This window comes from Neopsephotus bourkii, unplaced genomic scaffold (genome assembly GCF_033783945.1).
Source record: "Neopsephotus bourkii isolate Nb327-2 ecotype Australia unplaced genomic scaffold, CSIRO-AGI_Nbou_v1 NB_318, whole genome shotgun sequence".
Lineage (NCBI taxonomy): Eukaryota > Metazoa > Chordata > Aves > Psittaciformes > Psittacidae > Neopsephotus > Neopsephotus bourkii.
The window spans coordinates 5834439-5853893 of NW_026900826.1; the positions used below are offsets into that span (position 1 = coordinate 5834439).

Below are 19455 nucleotides of genomic sequence, written 5' to 3' on the forward strand. Positions count from 1 at the left end.
TTTACAGATGTTCAGATGGTCAGCTGTTTCCATCAGCCCATGATTCACAGTATTAGCAATAACAGAATAAATTGTAAATGGGATTATGTCTCAGAAGAAATGCTACTTTGAAAGCATTAGAATTTAAGTATAAAGGACAACATGGTATCAACTCATATATACACCTTAAACCTACTAATTCTTCCTCTTAGGAATAGTATTACTGCAGTGGCTTCAGGGGTCACATGGATATGTAAATGTAACAGAGCTACAGACATATCTTCAATGACAACAAAAACTATTCCAAGTATGAAGAAGAATACCTTAAAATAACTTTTCATATCTTAATTTCAACCCTCATAATTAGCTCAGTTTACAAAAGCATTTTGTGTAATCTCGCATGAATTGTCACATTAAACACATAGCATCTTTGAGTAATCAGTTTACACATGCATATAATTAGTTTCACATTGGCTCAGCAAGTTGACAGGGCCCCTCTAAAAGTAACACTATAAAGGATACAAAAATATAATCATCCATGTATCGCTTCTTCAGGTTCTCCACTATGGAATCCTCTGTGATTTTGGAAAGAAGGACCATATCATCCACTCCACTGTGCTTGACATTGTGGCTCTGCCAATGATACCTGTAGTGCCCTTTGCTGCCCTGTAAGAAAGCACAGTAAGCATCAAAAATGTTATTATGTTTCTCATTAGCATTAAATAACTGAAAACCACCTATTCAGATTTCCATTTCCAAAATGTTTTTCTTTCAATGATTGCCAGTTCTTGATCCAGGGATTTTATAAAAGCATGCATAAATGATGTCATATGACTTACCTCCAAACTACTGAATAATTGCACTGCTCTCAAAAATCTGAAGGTCATACCATGGTTTTGTGAATGTCTACACACAGAAGGGCAGACATTGCTAAACCTAGCAGAAAAAAAAAACCCACATTTTTCCTACTACTGGAAGCTGAGGATGCAAAAATTACACTCCTATGGTGCAACTATTAGTAGCGAGGACAATTACCACCACCAGAATTGATTCACTACCCTTTACAGTCTTTGAAGTCAAACCTGCACATATGCTGTAAGACAAGCGGAAGCCATGAGCCTGACGCAGTAAGTATACAGCGATGTTCTGCAGATGAGGTTATGCAGCTTGTCAATTACAAGCCTTAACAGTCCCTTTTGATCCGTTAGTCACCACGCTCAACTGACATCTAAACAGATATTCTCTCTCTGCACTTAGAGACTACTATTTCAGAACGCTACTGAAAACGTGACATTTCAAGCTGTACCACTTGAAATCAGAATCTTTTTCTTCCAGCTGATCTGAACAGTCTTTACATTCTGTAGATACACCCAGAAACAAAATTTTAATCCAGTCTAGATCAATGCTATTAATTCAGCTATAAACTTGCTCTCCAAACCCAAACCTATGTGCTATAGCCTAGCAGATGATGCTATTGGAGTTCTGCCCTCTTGCCTTTTTATGCCCCTTTTTTTTATGCAATGCTGGAATTAACACGTTTTACACTGAGGAGCTGTGTGCACTGTCAAGAAAAATGTGGCAAATAAAATGAAAATTCCATGTATTCCCCTCATTTTTTAATACCACAATTTCAAACAATGTGATTTATCCATGCTGCTCTCATGTATGTTATGGGAGCAACTAATATTTGTCTGAATACACACAAATTATTAGTGTAAAGAAGTTGGCAGAATAAAATTCCGCATTATTTTACAGACAAACTAAGAAAATGTAGGTACTCTGAACACTTTGGCTTCACTCCAGTATTTCAAAATGGGACATCAGCAACTTAGGTGCACACTTGTGCATTAGTACATGACCTTTCCAACTGTACCAACACAAAAGCTCATCTGCCATACTGTTCCCTCATGTAAACAGTCAAGCACTTGTACCAAGATCAGGCACAGGAGTAGGAACAACAAATGGACTCAGGGGAGCACATGTTTCTTACTTTAAGCTGGGCTGGCTGGAAGCATTCATCAAGCTAGTTTCAGACTACATTTTCCCACAAACTTCACTGCATCTAACAGGGTGAAAACCTGACAAAAGCTAATGAAGAAACAGATCTAATGCATAACATATTAGCAAATGTAGTCAGGCCTATGGGTTAGCCTCATCTCAACCGACAGCAAAGCCAAGGACCAACTCGATTTTTAGCTCAAGTTAAAGTAGCTTGCACTAAAGCCAGACCCATCTTATTACTGCAGGCAGAACCGTAGACTTTATATATGTCTTCCATAAAGTCTCCAGCCACTGCTACAGCCAGATCTCAGTCACTGCTAACACAAGAACAGTTGCAAACTTGAATTAAAAGAATGCCTTTAAGTTCAATACAGAGGAGGTAAATACACTTGAAAAGACACAATCTCAGCAATTTTCTTACATGAGCTACAGTAAAATAGCAGTCAAACTAGCTGAGTTTGCATGAGCCTTGTCGATTTTACATTTGTACAATGGAAGCAGTGAGCTGAAGGCACTGAGAAAATGAAGGAACCAATTAATTTCTGGAAATTGTTATGAAACATGTGACTGAAGAAATCAGTTGGAAGATCAGGTTATTGGAGGAAAGAGAAGTCCAACAGAGAAGCATCATTTCCTTCAGTGTTCTCATCAGCTATTTATGAAACTGCATTTTGGAAAAAGGAACTGGCAGGGTGGACAAAAAGGTATGGTATCAAAATAAATACAAAGAACTGCATTCTTTACAAAGCTATACAGAATGTGGTTTAGTATCAGATAATAGCGTAAGCTACAGAAAATGTGTAAGAAATGAGACACAAAGCTCACAAAGCCATGGGACAGATGGAAAATGTGCACACAGCTTGCAAAACAGCAAGCTTTACAAAAGTCAGGGACTGTTGTTGACAGTGATTAAGCCACACATGCTACCAGGCCAAAGGGTTCTTCCCTAAAAGCAACAAGCCAGCAAGCAAACAAGAGGGGGCAGCTCAGCTTGCCCTGGAAGCAGCTCTCCCCAGCATTTAGGCACTGCTTTAATATGCAGATGTAATCAAATCTGTGTGCTACAGTATCACATGCAGTCAAATGGAAAGGGATGAAGAGAGATTTAATAAAAAGGCAGCAACCCAAATATCCAAAAAAGCAACAGCATGGAAGACAGCTGACAGCAGTGGCACTAAGTTGGTCACATTAGTATTTTACCACATTTTAAATGGCAGTTTCCATGAGCAGTTTGGAACTACTTTAATTCCTTTACAACACGGCTTTACATGCAAATATACAAAACAGCAGCAAATCACCACCAAATCGTTGTGAGACTTCTCCATAGGATCTAGAAATAAGCCCAACCTTGAGTAGTTCTAAATTAATCTGTGGTTAAGTGTTGCTCTCACTCTCCGTGAGAACCCAAGACCAGCAGGATGGCCAAACACAGCAGTTAGCACCTCCTTGGTCTGGGCAACAAAACAGAGAGTGTGCTCTTTCCACAGGACACCCCCAAGTTCTTGCTCTTCCAAGCATAAGTGATGACTACAGAGTCTAACCTGAATTTATTCACTTCAGTCACTTCCAAATGGTGCTTTAACCATGCCCAGACAACAGTTTATTGTTTTGTAATAGTTTTGAAATAAAAACCAACCAAACAAAAAAACCCCAAAAAACCTCTTCCTATAGAAAATCTCTTCCTGTCATGCATAAATAACCTAAAAAAATAACCCTCCACATCATAGCAGTTGCAAAAGCAACTCTTCATATTTCTTCAGGCTGTACATTTCCTAAAAACCAAGGATATATACTTAAAAAGTAAAATACTTTTCAATTGCCCACATGTCAAACACTAATGATTTGTTCTTACTGCATATTTCTTGAAAACTTAACCTTTATTTTAGCTAGAGCTTCCTACCATCCACATATGAATGCAGCATTCTGGTCTGGATACAATTTACACCTGAACAAGTTAAGGTGTCTGCCTTAACTTGAACCTGCTTTGCAGGGAGGGCTCAGACTAACTCACTTGGCTCTGATTGCCTTCTGTTCACACAACACGCTTTCCCTGCCACTACTCTGCACCTGCTCCAGGGACTGTCTCCTGGGACTGACCAGGAACTTCAGAGCCAGCAGAACAAGGGCCAGTGGAGATGCCCCACACCCCCATGTCAGCACTAACCACATTGAGGACTCAAAACTCCAGCAGAGCTCCCCTGTGGCACAGGCAGATCCAGGCTCTGAACTTGCGGCTCATCCCTGGGCCCAGCCATGCAGCTCAGATGTCAGCAAATAGCAACTTGGCTTCTCTTTGGTTTTCCCAGTGAAAGATGTGATCTACCCATGCAGTAAGTCAGCAAATCAAAGTCTCTGTGTCAGCACTAACAATGCCTAAGCAGCTGAGAAAAGATGAGCTTGGCAGCTTAGGGAAAATACAAAAAACGCATCAATAGGCAGCTAAAAGCCACAGAAGTGGAAACAGGGGAGTTGAACAACCTGGCTGCCAGGCCTCCCTCAGGCTCTTCCTGAGCTTCCAACCACCTGACATTGCACAGGGAACGGAGGCTGGGCTGGTGAAGCTGGAATTAAAGGCGTATGCCGCATGCCTGTCAGCTGTTATTATTCATTTGGTTGCTGTTTTAGGCTCAGAATCAGATCTGCTTTGCACTGACTAATAATAATATTTATGAGTCACAAGATGACCCTGAGAGCTAGGAGCCTACTGTTTCTGAGCCATACTGCTTCAGCAGCCCATACAGTTCCCACCTGGCTAGACTAGGCAGCAGTGTCCCCACCATTTCAACAACTTTCTTACCTTCAGCATCACAACAATCAAGACTCTAAAGAACATAAAAACTTGATTCCACTCTCACTTTGTAAATCTCCCTTAACACCCACTTGTTGACAAATTAAGACAATTGCTACATTAATACCAAGAGAGGGATGGAAAATACTTGCTATGTACTAAATGCTCTCTATACTTTCTGTACTACTTTTGGTACGATATGGTTAAAGCATATTATTGTTTTGTTTGGAATTAATAATATCAATGAGATATTTATTTACAGAACTTTTTTTTTGCTGCCCCTCACCTTCTGTTACAATAGCAACTGCCAGTTTCTTATTTTTGCCTTTATAAATGTTTGCATACTTTTGCATTATCCTAAGCAACATGTCTTTGATGTGGCTATAAAAAGGTTTAGTCACACTGTGTCACAACAGGGTTTTCTCTTAACTGGAAAAAAAAAAGCAAATATTTTTTGTATTTCAAGCTATTAAAAACTCAAGTACTAAAAAACTATTTTAAAATAGTAGGTCTAAAAATAAGGCACTAAAAACAAGGGGTCAGAAGAGACTGTATTCTGCCCCTGAGAAAGAGCTTTCTTTCTCCATCAGAACTCTGTCTGCACTACAGCAACCTACATGCCATAAATAATGATTTTTAGCTCCCACAAAAATTGCCATCCTGAACCCCTGACAGCTTTTTTCAGTGTCAAACATCAATCCTTCATCAGAAGTGATTCTCAGCCTCCACAAGGGAGTAAGAGTGTCAAATAATTATAAGCACAACCTTTTTTTCCCCCATTTCAGCTATGACAGAGTACTATTGCATTAAATCATTGTAGTTTTGAAGGCATGTGTCTTTCTACTCCGATTAGTTTTATGAATACAATACTAAATGATACACAGCCATACAAAACCGAAAACGCTGCACACCATTTACTCTACCCCTGACATATGTAGGTGTAGAGTGCTAATAGAGACATATCACTAGTCTCATACATGAGTAACTCGTATCAGTTTTTCCATCTAACAAGAAGCAAAAAAAAAAAACAACACCCAAAACCAAACCAACGAGCAAACAAACAAAAAAACAAAGCGCAACCAACTTCTTGCACTGACATCATCCATCAAAACAGCAAACTTTGCAATCCGCTTACAGGAATCTTTCACATAAATCTATGAAGTGAAAGTTTGCTGTTCTCAGCAGAAATACTTAAGGTGAATTTTGGTCCGCCTCTAGGATAATCAAAACCGAGAAACCATAGTAGACAAAAGTGCTCCTAAATAGCTCTCGTGAGAATAGTTCTGAGGCTAGGAAAACTAGAGATAAGTGGGTGCAATCATCTGCCCATATTTCAAAAAGGATATTAAAGGAAGACAGCAGAAGCAAACAACAGACAGACAAAAGGCAAATTACCTAAATTTAACGTGAGGCAGGTATTAAGTGAGACATCCCAGCCATCACCACCTGTCCTGGGCTCTGGAGCAGGGAGCAGCCATGACTCTCCCTCCCTGCCACCAACACAGTCAGGGCCAGGAGGAGGGGACGAGACAGAAACTGGAACCTGCTTATCTGAACAGCAAATGCATGCTTGTTACGGAAATGTGAGATGTCCACAGGGTATACACATCATGCTCACAGCATCAAATCTGTTAGAAAAGACCTTTAAGAACAACGAGTCCAACCCAGGACTGCCCAGTCCACCACTAAACCACGTCACTATCATTTTCAGGAGTCAGGAAAGACATCAGCATTCCTGTAAGATAAATAACAGAACATTACCAAAATAAAAGTTACCTCAGTGTTTGACTGTGAGGACCATGTACTGCATCAGTATTAACTTTCACTATTATCTTTTAAAAGTTATTTTAAAGAATAATGCAAAGCTACTCAACACAACAAAATAAGGATGGGAATGAGCTGAAGAGCAGACTGTGCTAGCATGGGTAAGTTTTTGATACAATTTACAAAGACAGTGGGCAGATACCAGAAAGCAGTTAATGAACTGTATAAATTCATGCTTTCTTACCCCACAGCTTTTTGGATGGATGTGGCCTGATGTTCCAAGAAATAACCTTCTCAAGGAAATGCAATACTGTCAGCTACTTACTTAATATGGTTGACTTGCTCTTAGACATTAGCCTCTGAGCAGGCTCCAGAGCTAGTCTAAGTTTGACTGGTCCCTCATGGCATGAATAGCCAAAATTTCCCATGGCTGTGGCAGATTAAAGATAGGCCTTACAATAGCAGCATTTAGACAATGAGCTTATTTACATATATATATATGTAAATACACATACACACCACCCCATTTCAGTTGTTTCACAGAGCAGCATCCATGCACATTAACTCTTGATCTGTAAATTACATATGCAGTTTGCATCTGTATATACATATTGTGCAAGTTAAAAACACACAAGAAAACAATTACAAACAAGTTTTGCCTTGGCTTTATCAGTCCAAAATGTATAATAAAGCTTTTGTACCTGTCATTCTTCCCCACTAAAAATAGGTTTCAAAGCATTTGTGCAATCAGACACCTTACATGTAACAGTACAAAATGCTGTACATTTTCACTCAAACTTGCTATCACAGTTCCACTGAGTCTCAGAATTCATTTGGCAGCTGTACAATGTATGGGCATATATGTGTATGTGAACTTTTTCTTCTCTCTTTCACTGTCATTACAAAAAAAAAAGGGATAGTTGCTGGTTCCTCCTCCTACTATCTACCTGGAAAAGAAATGCGGAGATTATTTGCATATCACTACCCCAAAAAACCTACACAGTAAGTGGGATCTCGGAGGCCAAATCTTCCACAGCTACAATGCCCCAGTCTCCTCCACACCTCTGGGAACAAGACCTGTGTTTGTTTGTTTTAAACAACAGAAAACAATCTGTATATGCCAAATTTATTCTGAGTCTTCCTCTGGGCATCACGTTCACAAAAAGTATTATTATGGTCTTTAATAGACGTGTGTAGTTTAAAAACCTCAATCAGTCAATTCAGAGAAGATGCCACTGCCTCTCCTACAGCATCAGACTGAAATTGTTTTTTCTTGATCATCCTGAAAATAAATAAGAAACTGAAGTCAACTGGGAGCTTACCATCTGGTTTCCAGAGATAGGAACCTTAGAACAGCGTGACTCAGAAGCTCTGCGCATGGACCAGTGTCTCACACACACACTGCTGAAGACGTTTTGATGCTGTGTGGTACATACTATATTGGTGCCAGCTTAAGTTTTTTGAGAAAGGAAAACCCGTGGCATATTACAACAATGCCATCCCAGCCATGTCCTGTTCTAGCTGATGTCAGCACTCATTTCCCTGCCCTGTCTCCCAGCTTTTGGAATCCAAACTTTAGCAGCAACCCATGCTGAAGCCACAATCACCCCAGTGAATTCCTTTCTGTTCAGTCACTGCCTTCTTCATATGACTGCACATGAAGAGCAGTTGAAAGTTGCTCTTCCTTTCCCCCTTCTACTGACCCTTTTGTTTCCATGGTAAAACAAAGGTTTCCTCTGACGAGTGATACTGCTGAGACACTGACCTGAGAGAATTTCTAAGGAATAAAACTACTCATATTAAAACCCCATTTAGTTACTATTCACTGTAATCAAAGAGTATCAGTCACCACAAATCCACTTTGCATCTACTGGATCAAGTTCCAATGAAGTCAGTAACACTTTAAATTACTAAAAATAGCTCATTCCCAATAACAATTGTTTATGTAATGAATTTAATGTTTTAATTATAAACAGGAAGATACTATATTCTACAGGAAAATACTTATAATAGCTCATATTTTCCTTACACCCCAATGAACTCTGACTTATCTTTGAAAAACACGCTCAATACCACCAGTAATCAGTGTGAGAAAAAGGAGATTCCAAACTATCAGTTTTCAATCTTTCCCTGAATTTAATAGAAAACTGTAATGGTATTCTCTTGTGATAAAATATTTACTTTTCACCAACTAGTTTTATTGAAATAACATTGTCAAAGGAAAACCTTATGTAATAAAATTACAGTCTATATATTTTCAGTATTTAAGACATTTACTAAGAACTATGTATCTACCAGTAAGACTTCAACTTTTTCATTAAGATCATAATAGATTTCTACACTTTTTAACACACTACATCTCCCCAGGTTTCTAAGGCTTTCAGGTTTGTGGGGTGTTTTTTTTTTCTGTTCTGCAATAGTACACATACAAGATGCTCTATTTTTCCCATTGAAAATACTACTTAATTGACCAAGCTTCATGAAATCAGAATGATTAAAATCCAGTGATTAGTTTTCAATCCGTAGCCTGATGAAGCAGCATTTTGTGACCCGGTTCACTAACAGCACAACAGTTCATGCATGCAAGAACACCTAAGCAGCCTGTAAATTGGAAGGCAGTCTGGACAGCAGCCCCATGTCTGGGCAGGGTGGCCCGAGGGAGCCCAGCCTCTTCCCTCCCACCAGGTTGCCTGCTTTTCACAGTCTCCCTGCACTGAGAGATAACTGATGGAGGGGAGGTGATCTGCATGAATCACAATCCCAAATGTCACCAAACAACTATTTATGACAGCCTTTCTAACCCCGTGCTGACCTTTACTACTCAGCCCCAGATGGAGATCTATCCTGTTTTCAAAACTCTGCCCACTGTACCTCCTAGAGAAGGAGGAACTGCAACTGCAGTGTAACAAGTTCAGTGTTATAGTTTGTATCATTTTTATGCATCCTAATTTTTTAACACAATATGCCTTTTGTAAGGCTCTCAGGTACTGAACTCTCATCTACAAACACCATTTTCACTGCCTGACAAGTCCAATATAAAAAGCTCTTAAAAAATAGTTTTAATACAGTGTGCCAGCTTTCATACACAGACAATGCATTTTTAAATATTAGATTGTTTTAGAAAGACCAAAATTATCTTTCCCAAACATGTAAAGAAACTGAAACAATCTTAATAAATGGATTATTTTTGGATGGTTTAGACATTTAATTAAAACACAAAAACATCTAAGCCCCAACATGCCAGTTTCATTAACCTTTGTCTATCACCCCAAACCTACTTTCTGCTGTTGTTTCATTTGCTTAGCACATATTCCTAAGACCTCTAGATATAAACCAATTTAATTCCAAAGTAATGCACTAACACACTCCAGCAGCAAAAAGGAACATTATATTCTGCACATGAAACTTTATTATTTTCTTCTCAACAAATTACTTTGTCTGGTGTGTTTGTCTTCATCTCATCAATTGCTAAAGGATTGTGAACAGGAACATAACAGGCTGGGCACCTTATAGAAATTCACATGGACCTTGTTTTATTACTGTTGTTTTTAACCAAGAATGTCTAACTAGATGCTTTTAAGCCAACACCCTGGAGGGAAGAAAGCTAGGGGGAGACCTTATCGCCATGATCTACAAAAACCCACTCTACTTTGCACTTCTCAGGCCCCACCTGGAATACTGCATTTTTTGGTCCCCACCATACAGAAAAGACGGGGGCTGGCTGGAAGTGGTCCAGGAAAGGGACACAAAGATGATCCAGGTACTAGGAAGCCTGTCACATGAGGAAAGGCTGAGCAAACTGGGTTTGTTCAGCCTTGGGAAAAGGAGGCTCAGGGGGAGACTGGCTACAAGGAAGATGGAGACTCCCTTTTTAGAAGGAGTCATATAAAAAAAGATATGCGGTAATGGGCACAAGTTAGCACTGGGGAGATTCTGGCTGAACACCAGATTCAGTTGGACAGGGTGCTGGGGCATCTCGTCTGGGCCATGTCTTGCCTAGGAAGGCTGGACCAGATGATCCTTAAGGTCCCTTCAAACCTGGGACTCCATGATCCCAAGTATGTGGCAATACCACAAAAAAAAAAAAGAAAGACTGATTTACAAAAAACGAGCACATTAGCTAAATTATCCCCCTGAATCACATGTGAATTTAGAAATACAACAGCTGAGTTGGGGTTTTTTAACTTTTTCTTTCAGGTATACATACAGCCATTTTCTGAACTTTATAAACCAGAAGGAATATAGACTTTTTTTTTTTTTTTTTGAGACTGTCATGTAGTCACATGTCTGTAGCAGTTCAGGATAAAGAAAAACACTTTATTGTAATAGGCATAATAAAACAGCAAAAGCTGCAACACAGCAGATAACTGTGGCCAAGATTAGTTTTTAACAGTATGTACCAAAAAGCACCTTTGTGCTGACACCACAAAACTCTGCTCAGAGTCAGAACATTTAACTGCCAAGATGCCAAAAGACAGACATGCAGTCATGCTTATTTCTTAACATGGGCACTGGAATTGTCACTGGCTTCAAATTAACATTTTATTCGAATATTAGCTTTGATCTTCCCAACTGGTATAAATGGGACCTGCCCTGCCATATGCAGTGTTTTTTCAACTGGAATGAGAAGGGCAATACAAGGCAATCACTGCCATGTTGTACCAGGGTGCTGTCCCATGATACGGAGTTCATTTACCAAAGTCCTGCTTGCAGAATTTAAAGGCATAACTGTTAGGTTTACTTGAGATTTTCCCAATCAGGTGCCTTTAAGAAGCCACTTTTTATGTTGGATTAAAAGTCTGCATAATCTGCCCTTGGACTGCGTTTAGACAGAGAGCTCGGGTAACTTGATTTCTACACAGGTCACTTCACTGGGGGGACAACTGGAACAGGGAGAGCCCTTGGAGCCACAGTCCTGCAGTGCTGCACAGCTTGGCAGTGGGAGGTGGGACATGCAGTGAAGAGCTGAAAAGCTGTTATTGCACTCAGGGAGAAGCAGGAGAGGTCCACCCTCCTCCAAAACATCCACGTTTCACATGTGACCCGTCACCTCCCCTCACTGCTGACCAACAGGAGGAGCTTGTTTGGGTGGGCAGCAGGAGCTCCGAAGTGCGGAGGTTCCAATGTAAAAATTGCTTTCTATGTTTATTTTAATTTCACAGAGTGCTGAGTAAAGAGAGTAAAAGCTGAAGGGCTACAGCAGCTTCCTGTTTACCTCAGCAGTACTGACTCACAGCAACAGGGGAAAGGATCAGGAGGTGGTGTTCACTCACCTACAGTGGAGCCAACACCTGGGTGGTAAGGCATATGTGGCTTAACTCACAAACTCCTTTTTATTAGCTTTCATGTTTTGCTGTTCATGCAAGAAATGAGATTAGACTTCAGACACCGGGTAGATCAACTACTCAATACATGGACTAAACCTTTAACTCTAGAACGCAACCTTAGTATTTATTTCAGTGCATGCAGATACAAATGCTTCCTTGTTTAATTATTATATAAATACAAACAAGCACTCCTTTAAGCACTCCACCTCAGGAATACATTACACATTTCCAAAGGACCGAATCTGCAAGTTCACATCAACTCTCCAAAGGCTCCTTTTTATCAAAAGGCAACAGAAGGTAAAACCTTGGGAAAAGCTGTATACATCAGACACAAAAAAATCTCATGCACTGTGTAGGAAGCGACTCAGATACTGCTTTACTTTCCCAGGTGTCCCTTCATCTCTGGCCTGATCTGCAAAGAGCTTCCTATCTACACCCAGTATAAGGGTTTAGGATGGTTACACAGCTACACTTCAGCTTAAGGAGCACATTCTTTCTAGAGCTCACAGGAGTCCCCCATCACCCCAGAAAGCACATTCCCCTACCAGTCCCTTCCTCCCTAGTCAGGTTTACAATTTGCCATGAAACGGCCAAACCTAAACATCCAGGGGCAGAGAGATCATTCTTCTCCAACTCTGAACAGCCTGGTGACAGGAGACGTAAGCTACTCCAAGATAAGATACAAAAATGGGAACCTAGCAAATGCACAATGAAAGTCCTTAACAGACGAGACTATTTCATGCACAGGTTTGTTCAATCGGTCAGGATTTTTTACTTCAACTAATATTTACACTATACCAAGGCAAGCAGGTCCCAATTAGTGCCCATAACAGAGATACTCTCATAACAAGATTATATTTCACATGTACATTATAAGGTTAATATCTGACACTGCACTAATTTTCTAAACCAGTTTTGATTATTCAGTCCAGGGCAGCTTTGAGAAGACATGGTTTGGGTGACATGGTTTAGAGCGTGAGGTATCCCTGCCCATGACAGGGGGGTTGGAACTTGATTTTAAGGTCCTTTCCAACCCTAACTATTCTATGATTCTAAGAAACTACATTAAAAATACACCATGCTGTATACAACTTGTATACAGCAACTGACTTACTGTCATTTAACCCTAGAATCCCAGACTGGTTTGCGTTCAAAGGGACCTGAAAACTCATCCAGTTCCAATCCTCTGCCACACAACTTTCACCTCCAGCTGCCCAAAGCCCCATCCAACCTGGCCTTGAACACTGCCAGCGATGGGGCAGCCACAGCTTCTCTGGGCAACCCATGCCAGCGCCTCAGCACCTTTTAACACAGAAACAGCGATTTTCCCCCAAGTTTTTATATATATATATATATTAGAATGATTAATGTTAATATCTAGCATTCAAATTATTACTTGAGCAAGAAAGCTAACTGAAAACTAATTTAATATCTAGCTATCTTCGTAACTATAGGCTTTTACCAGATATATCAAAAAGCGGGTTCACTTGCAAACAAGCACTCTTCACATATTTGCTGGAAGTAACTGATACTATCAGGATACAGATTAGATTCAGTGTCACAGACATTGTATGGCATAGAATCATAGGTTAGGGTTGTAAAGGACCTCAAGATCAGCTAGTTAGTTATGCTTTGCAGGGATGCCAGTTCTGAATGCACTGCAGGAGGCTTAGACTGCTGCTGTTTCACAAACACCACAACTTTATCACTGATTTTGCAGAATTATGCAAAAGACAAAATTTTTAAGTCAGTTACACCTTGTAATTCAATATCAGCATCATAAATATACAGCTCATTTTGTAGTCAAACTGCCTGCACTCGGCCATAGCATCCACACAAACCCAAAAACAAAGAAAAGGGCCCTTCCAAAATAGAAAAAACACACACTGGAAGCAAACTTAAGTGTGTTGGAACATTTTTCCATGGAATTAAAAAAGTAATAATCTAGGAATGGGAAATACCTCGTAATGCTGAGGCTTGGCATACTACCAGTCTTGATGTAAACATAGCTAAGATTTTGCCAAGATCATTGTGTCTAAATGTTATTACTAACCAGAGAATAACTGTGAATACAGGAATGTGGTTAAGTCTTCTTTTAATCAGTTCCTTGAGGTTCTTTGGTGGCATAAACAATGCATAAACAAAGTTTAGCATGAATTATTCAACACTTAAAATACTGAAACTCATTGAGGCTTTCAAAACCAAAACTCTTCCAATTATGAACACCCAATCAGAAAAGAACAAAGAACCATGGTATCTGTATTAACTTGCCAACCTGCTCTATTCTGCTAATTTTACTTAAGCCTAGTTAAGATTTGTTGCAAAGAAAACAATTCTCACCTTGCTTCTACAGAAAGTGTTTAGGCCAATTATGAATGTTTGTCTCTGCGAGACTAAGGAAAAAGTATTCTGAAGCAGCCTATCAGTTTTTATATATGGCATCTGTGGGGGGGTTTAATAAACAAATAAATAAATAAAGACATAATTCACAAATCTAAAGCTTTCCTCCTCGCCTGCACATTTCACATTTTTGAAGACCAAGCGAAACCTTATTTTCCACCTAATCTGCCACACTGAAATGAAGGACATTTGTCTCACTGCTTACAGCACTGAAGCTTCAAATACTCTCCAAGGTAACCTTTAACAAACACACGCAAAAGGATATCAACAAAACTAAGTCAAGTAAGACCAAATCCAACAAGACCAGACTCATTACACCAACAGGTTTTGGGGAGGTTTGGGCTCTTTTCTCTTTTCTTTCTCTTTAAACAAGCAAGGAATAAAGACTGCCAGCAACTGAACAGGCTGCAAGTCTTTGCTATTTTGCTATTGAAAATACAATTTTTAGTATTTCAGAATTATTCTATTGTTAATATATCCAGTTAACAAAAGCTATTAGAAACACCTGTTAAATAACAAAAGCCTCTTTTTTCTTTAGGTTTTTCAAAATAAGAAAGAACACACTAGTAGAAATTGTTCTTGAGTAAAATATGTAAGTTCTTTATAATAAGCATTATAAAATGCCTCTCCTGTAGGTTGTATTAAATTTAAATCTGAAACATGCATCTAAAAGCCTTTGTACACTAGAATGCCTCATCTAGTTTTTTAACAGTAGATGAATAACTCACTTTACAGGTTTCTATTACAGCTTTATGTTTCATACACAGTACCGTAAAATCTCATTATCATTTCAAATGTCTATTGATTTCAATTCAATTTAGTGCAACTGTTAGGTTTTAACACATAGTTAAAACACTAGCATTTAGAAGTACCTGCAGACCAGGAGTGAAGTTACACAGGAATACACAGCTCACAGCCATGCCATCTCCCTACCACCTGCACTGCTACTGCTTGTAAGACCAGTGTTAGTAAGCAGTGGGCCATTCACACCATCGAGGTCACTTGAGGGCAGCATGCTATCCTGCTATATCGACTTAAAAACTATGATGGAAGATGGGATAAAGGCACAAGGCATGGAATGCTTTAAAACATTTCAGCAAATGAGGTGGGATCTGAAGCTACAAGATTAGTCATATACTGAGGCAGGTTTGGGATTCACACTCCCACTCTCAAAGCCCCTGCTGATGCCATTACATGCCTGGGTTTATTTGAAGCACAGTGACTGAGAAAAGTTGGGTTTCTACAAGGTTCCTTGAACACGCACAGTTCTATGCATCATCTAAGTGAAGCAATAGTGGAAAAACACATCACACATCAGGCATGTGATCTTAAACCATCCCAGCCCTCTGTCTGTGCCTTTTTCTTTCCCTTACAAAATGTCAATCTGAACCACCATATTAAAAACTATGTTGTGCAGCTAAGCATGCCTCGCCCAGTTAATGAAAGCACCCTAAAATCTGTAGATTAGAATGAGACCATTAGATATGCACATGTGTATCTGCATACTCCTTGTGCAATGTCTGCCTGCCGGAATCATTTTGTTTCCAATGAAAAACAGTGAGAAAGAACAGGAGGCAGCCTGCAGCTACCTTGCTTTGGAGTTTGCTCCTGTCAATTCTTGATGCTTAGCAAGGGTTGATTTACATAGTGTTTGCATGGGAGAGCATCAGGCAGAGTTTCAAAAGAGAGCAAGACTAGTAATTTAGTCATTGATGAGCCAGTAATGGCCCAAGATAGTTCTGCAAAAGCACTATAAATGGGACAAAACCATTCAAGACAAGTGTCAAAGATGATTCAATTAACATTTTGTCAGAGTAGGTTTTTTATGCTGGAGTCCAGTTCTAAAGTAGTTGTACTGCTTTTAGTTAGTGCTCGCAACAGCTTTGAAAATATACTCTTCATTTTAAATCACAAAGAGCTAGCATGACAGAATGGCTTTCCCGTATCTTTTAACACACAATTAAAGTCTGTGGTATACAGGCAATACCTAACACCAACTATTCCATAGATTCCTATCAGAGATTTGTCTTCAGGGCGTTTTGCCAATTTAGTGTTAATGCACAATTGTGTATAGATTTTATTGCACTCAAGCTCTCCAACAGCCCATAACAGCAATTTTAAGGAGTAATATAAAGGTTAAAATTAACCTTTAATCTGTTAAAAGTCAATATTCATATACAGACATTTAAGCAACAACTTCTTCATATAACCAGGTTCATGAATGGAGGTAACATTTGTACATCCATGTTTAACTCCATCGCCTTATTGTAAAATATAAAATAGAACATCATTGCCTTTATACAATGTGTGTCATTGCAAGCTTCCCTTTCATGTGCGCTACCATAAAAATTTGCCCTTTAAAATGGAGCACGAGAGTGTTTGAACGTTTACACACACCATTTCAGAGCCATTGTCTGGGCAAGGTTAAACCTGTTTAGAACTACCCAGTAAATGCATAACTCAGATTACATATTTGTACAGATAACATTTAAGGAACAAACTCCAAAAATCATACTGGAAGTCTGGAACTAAGTGAAGCATGTCCTTTGGGATTTGCAGCTGAAGACAGAGGACTGCTGAAAGTTAAAAGATATAGAAGGGAGAGCTTGTGAAAGACAAGTGCAGAAGCCAAGAACTAAGGCCACAGAGTCAGGCCAACCAAGCATTTCAAGTCACACAGATAATCAATGGGAATGATGACAAGCATGTGTTTCCTATGCAAGGTCAGAACCAGAGACCATGGTAGACTGAACCAGTTTCATTAGTAATACTGAAGGCTTATAAACAGATGGAAAGAGTACTATGGTAGAACTGAAGGAGCAGAACTTCACATTAAAGTTGGAAGCAGCTTGCCTAGATCAGACTAGGATCCCACCATGTCACCAACACACACCATGCCACCATTACCTCTTAGGTTTATTCCCCTTGTTCTCTTTCCTACTTGAGAAAGCAGGATCTGTCACTCAGCCTATTGTGGGCAAAGTCATACTTTGTCAGAGAGGACACAAAGTAGTTTGGATACACTGCCTGTCAAAACCAGCAGAGGATTCTAGACTTCTCACACACTATCAATTATTTAAGCTCTTATGAGAGCTCAACAACGGAGATACCACAGGCAGTCATTAGGAATAAGCCCCTTAGCTATTTTCGCCAATACTTCCTTATTAAAATAGCACCAGAACAAAACAGAGGGAGAAAGGGGGAAAAGGAGGGAGAGACTGCACACCTTTGGTACATCAGTGAGGTTTTGCACACTGTCACACTACAGAGTGGAAGACAGGAACAGGAATGAAGGGGAAAACAGTTAGGTTTATTACAGCCACAGTAGCAAATGTACAGAACAGAAAGCACTCCCCCACCTGCCAGTTCTGATACATGTCCTCACTTGCCCTGACTTAAAACAAAGGGGAGAAAAAAAAAATAACAAAACAACCCAACAAAAAGCCAAACACACCACAAAAACACCCCCTCCAAGCTTAAAACCCTGAGTAGTTTTAGTCCTTGATTATATTCCCAAGTCTTCAAAAATACCAAGAATGAAATGAGTGACTATGCATCTCATTGAGATATGATGTGGAAGTAGTAAGTAGGTTCATTTCAATGAGGTAGACTTCTACCTCCCTCGAGAGTTTCAACTGGTCAAGAATAATTGAAAAACAAGCCCTAAAAGGACACATCTAGCTACAAGCATTCTTAAAATGTCAAAAACATTCTTCATTGTTCACTGTATCCTGTTACCAGTTTGAACATAATTTTAGCTACTGAATTGGCACTTTATTGTTTTGGCAGTCAGATGATATTAACTTCCCCTTTGTTTTTTCTTTTCCTGTTTGTACACCTGCACTCTCAATGAACAAACAGCAACAGGATTTAACTTTATAGTTAGCCTACTACTTTACATCTGTAGAGAGCAGCAGGACAAAATACTTTCAAACCCCTGGGGGGAAAAACCAGACCAACCCAAAACAAAAAAATCCCAACAAAAGAACCAACCAAACAAACAAAACCCAGCAGCAACCTTGACTTCTAAGATCTAAATGTAGTCCCCAGGTAAAATAATTTTGAAATTAAAAAAAAAAAAAAGATATTTTTCCGACACACTGTTTGCTTCAGATGTAAAATTCATGCCCTCGCTACCTTACAACAGAGAGTTAACATCCCTATTACTGATGCTCCAGCATATTTTGAAGCTTAGACTAGGAAGAACTCCCATTCTAGAACAGTAGTAAGTTACCACTGGTATTTTTGATTGAAGTCTCTTTTCCCCCATACTAAGTTATCAGCTATTTAATTGTTCTGGAGATCAGAGATCAAATACAAACCACAATAAGCAGGTTACAATCAAACTGATGGGAGCAGTTCACCATGCTTTGTCCCTTGTAGTCCCACTCTAGCCACACAGGGCATGAAGAAAAATTCTACCATACAGTAGCAGGATAAGCCTACTAACTGCTTATTCAATTTTGGATGTATTCTGCTGAGTACAGACCCATGTACCAGATAAGTCAAGTGAAAAAGTTACTTATTGGCCTCAGGTGCAAAAATGCCTCAGCCTCTATCATTAAGAAATTATCTGAACAAAAGAAAACCTGATTTCAGTCGGTGAACACTCTTGAAGTGTGTCAGACTAAGTAGCTAGTCATGAGTAATTCATTAATTGTGGTAACAAGCACACTTCTCCATTACATTCAACTCCCTTCAGAACAGATTCATCAGAACATCCTTAGTGACAGCAAAAACTTTATGAAGTTATCTGCCTATGCACTAAGGGTACAGGCTGTACCGTCAATCCAGCCCAAATATACTTGCTTCAGCACTTGTCATCTTTCACACTGTTCAGACTGTTTTCAGAATAAACAGTTCTTAAATTCCTTTCCACGAAAGGACTGGATAAAAGCTGTTTTAGCTATAAACTTTTCCTACATCACCCAAACAGGGATTTAAAATTTTGTATTGTGTTCTGCTCTTCTGGGTGGGTTACAGACACTCTTGTCTTAGCCAGAATTGGCAGGTTTTAGTTCTGTCAAGACTACATCCGTACTGGCTTTATTTTGGGCAGTCTGACACATGCAGCTGAAATTTGCTCAGTCTGAATTTAAGCACAGATTGCAACACTTGAGAACAAGAAGAGGCCAAGCACAGGACTCCAAAATATCAGACCCTGCTGTCACATAATTAATTTGTATTTTGCTGGTG

General features: G+C 39.4%; 1 protein-coding gene across 4 annotated transcripts in view; it reads right to left on the reverse strand.

Annotated features, from left to right (window-relative positions):
- MYO1E (myosin IE) overlaps positions 1–19455 on the reverse strand; it is a 114609-nt gene that overhangs the window by 52838 nt on the left and 42316 nt on the right. For 3 of the 4 annotated variants that reach the window (XM_061347520.1, XM_061347522.1, XM_061347523.1), the window contains exon 2: positions 502–645. In XM_061347520.1, the coding sequence (XP_061203504.1) occupies positions 502–645 (144 nt within the window). Of the gene's footprint in view, positions 1–501; positions 646–818; positions 895–19455 lie in introns of those variants that run through there. The other variant, XM_061347521.1, reaches the window with a different exon arrangement.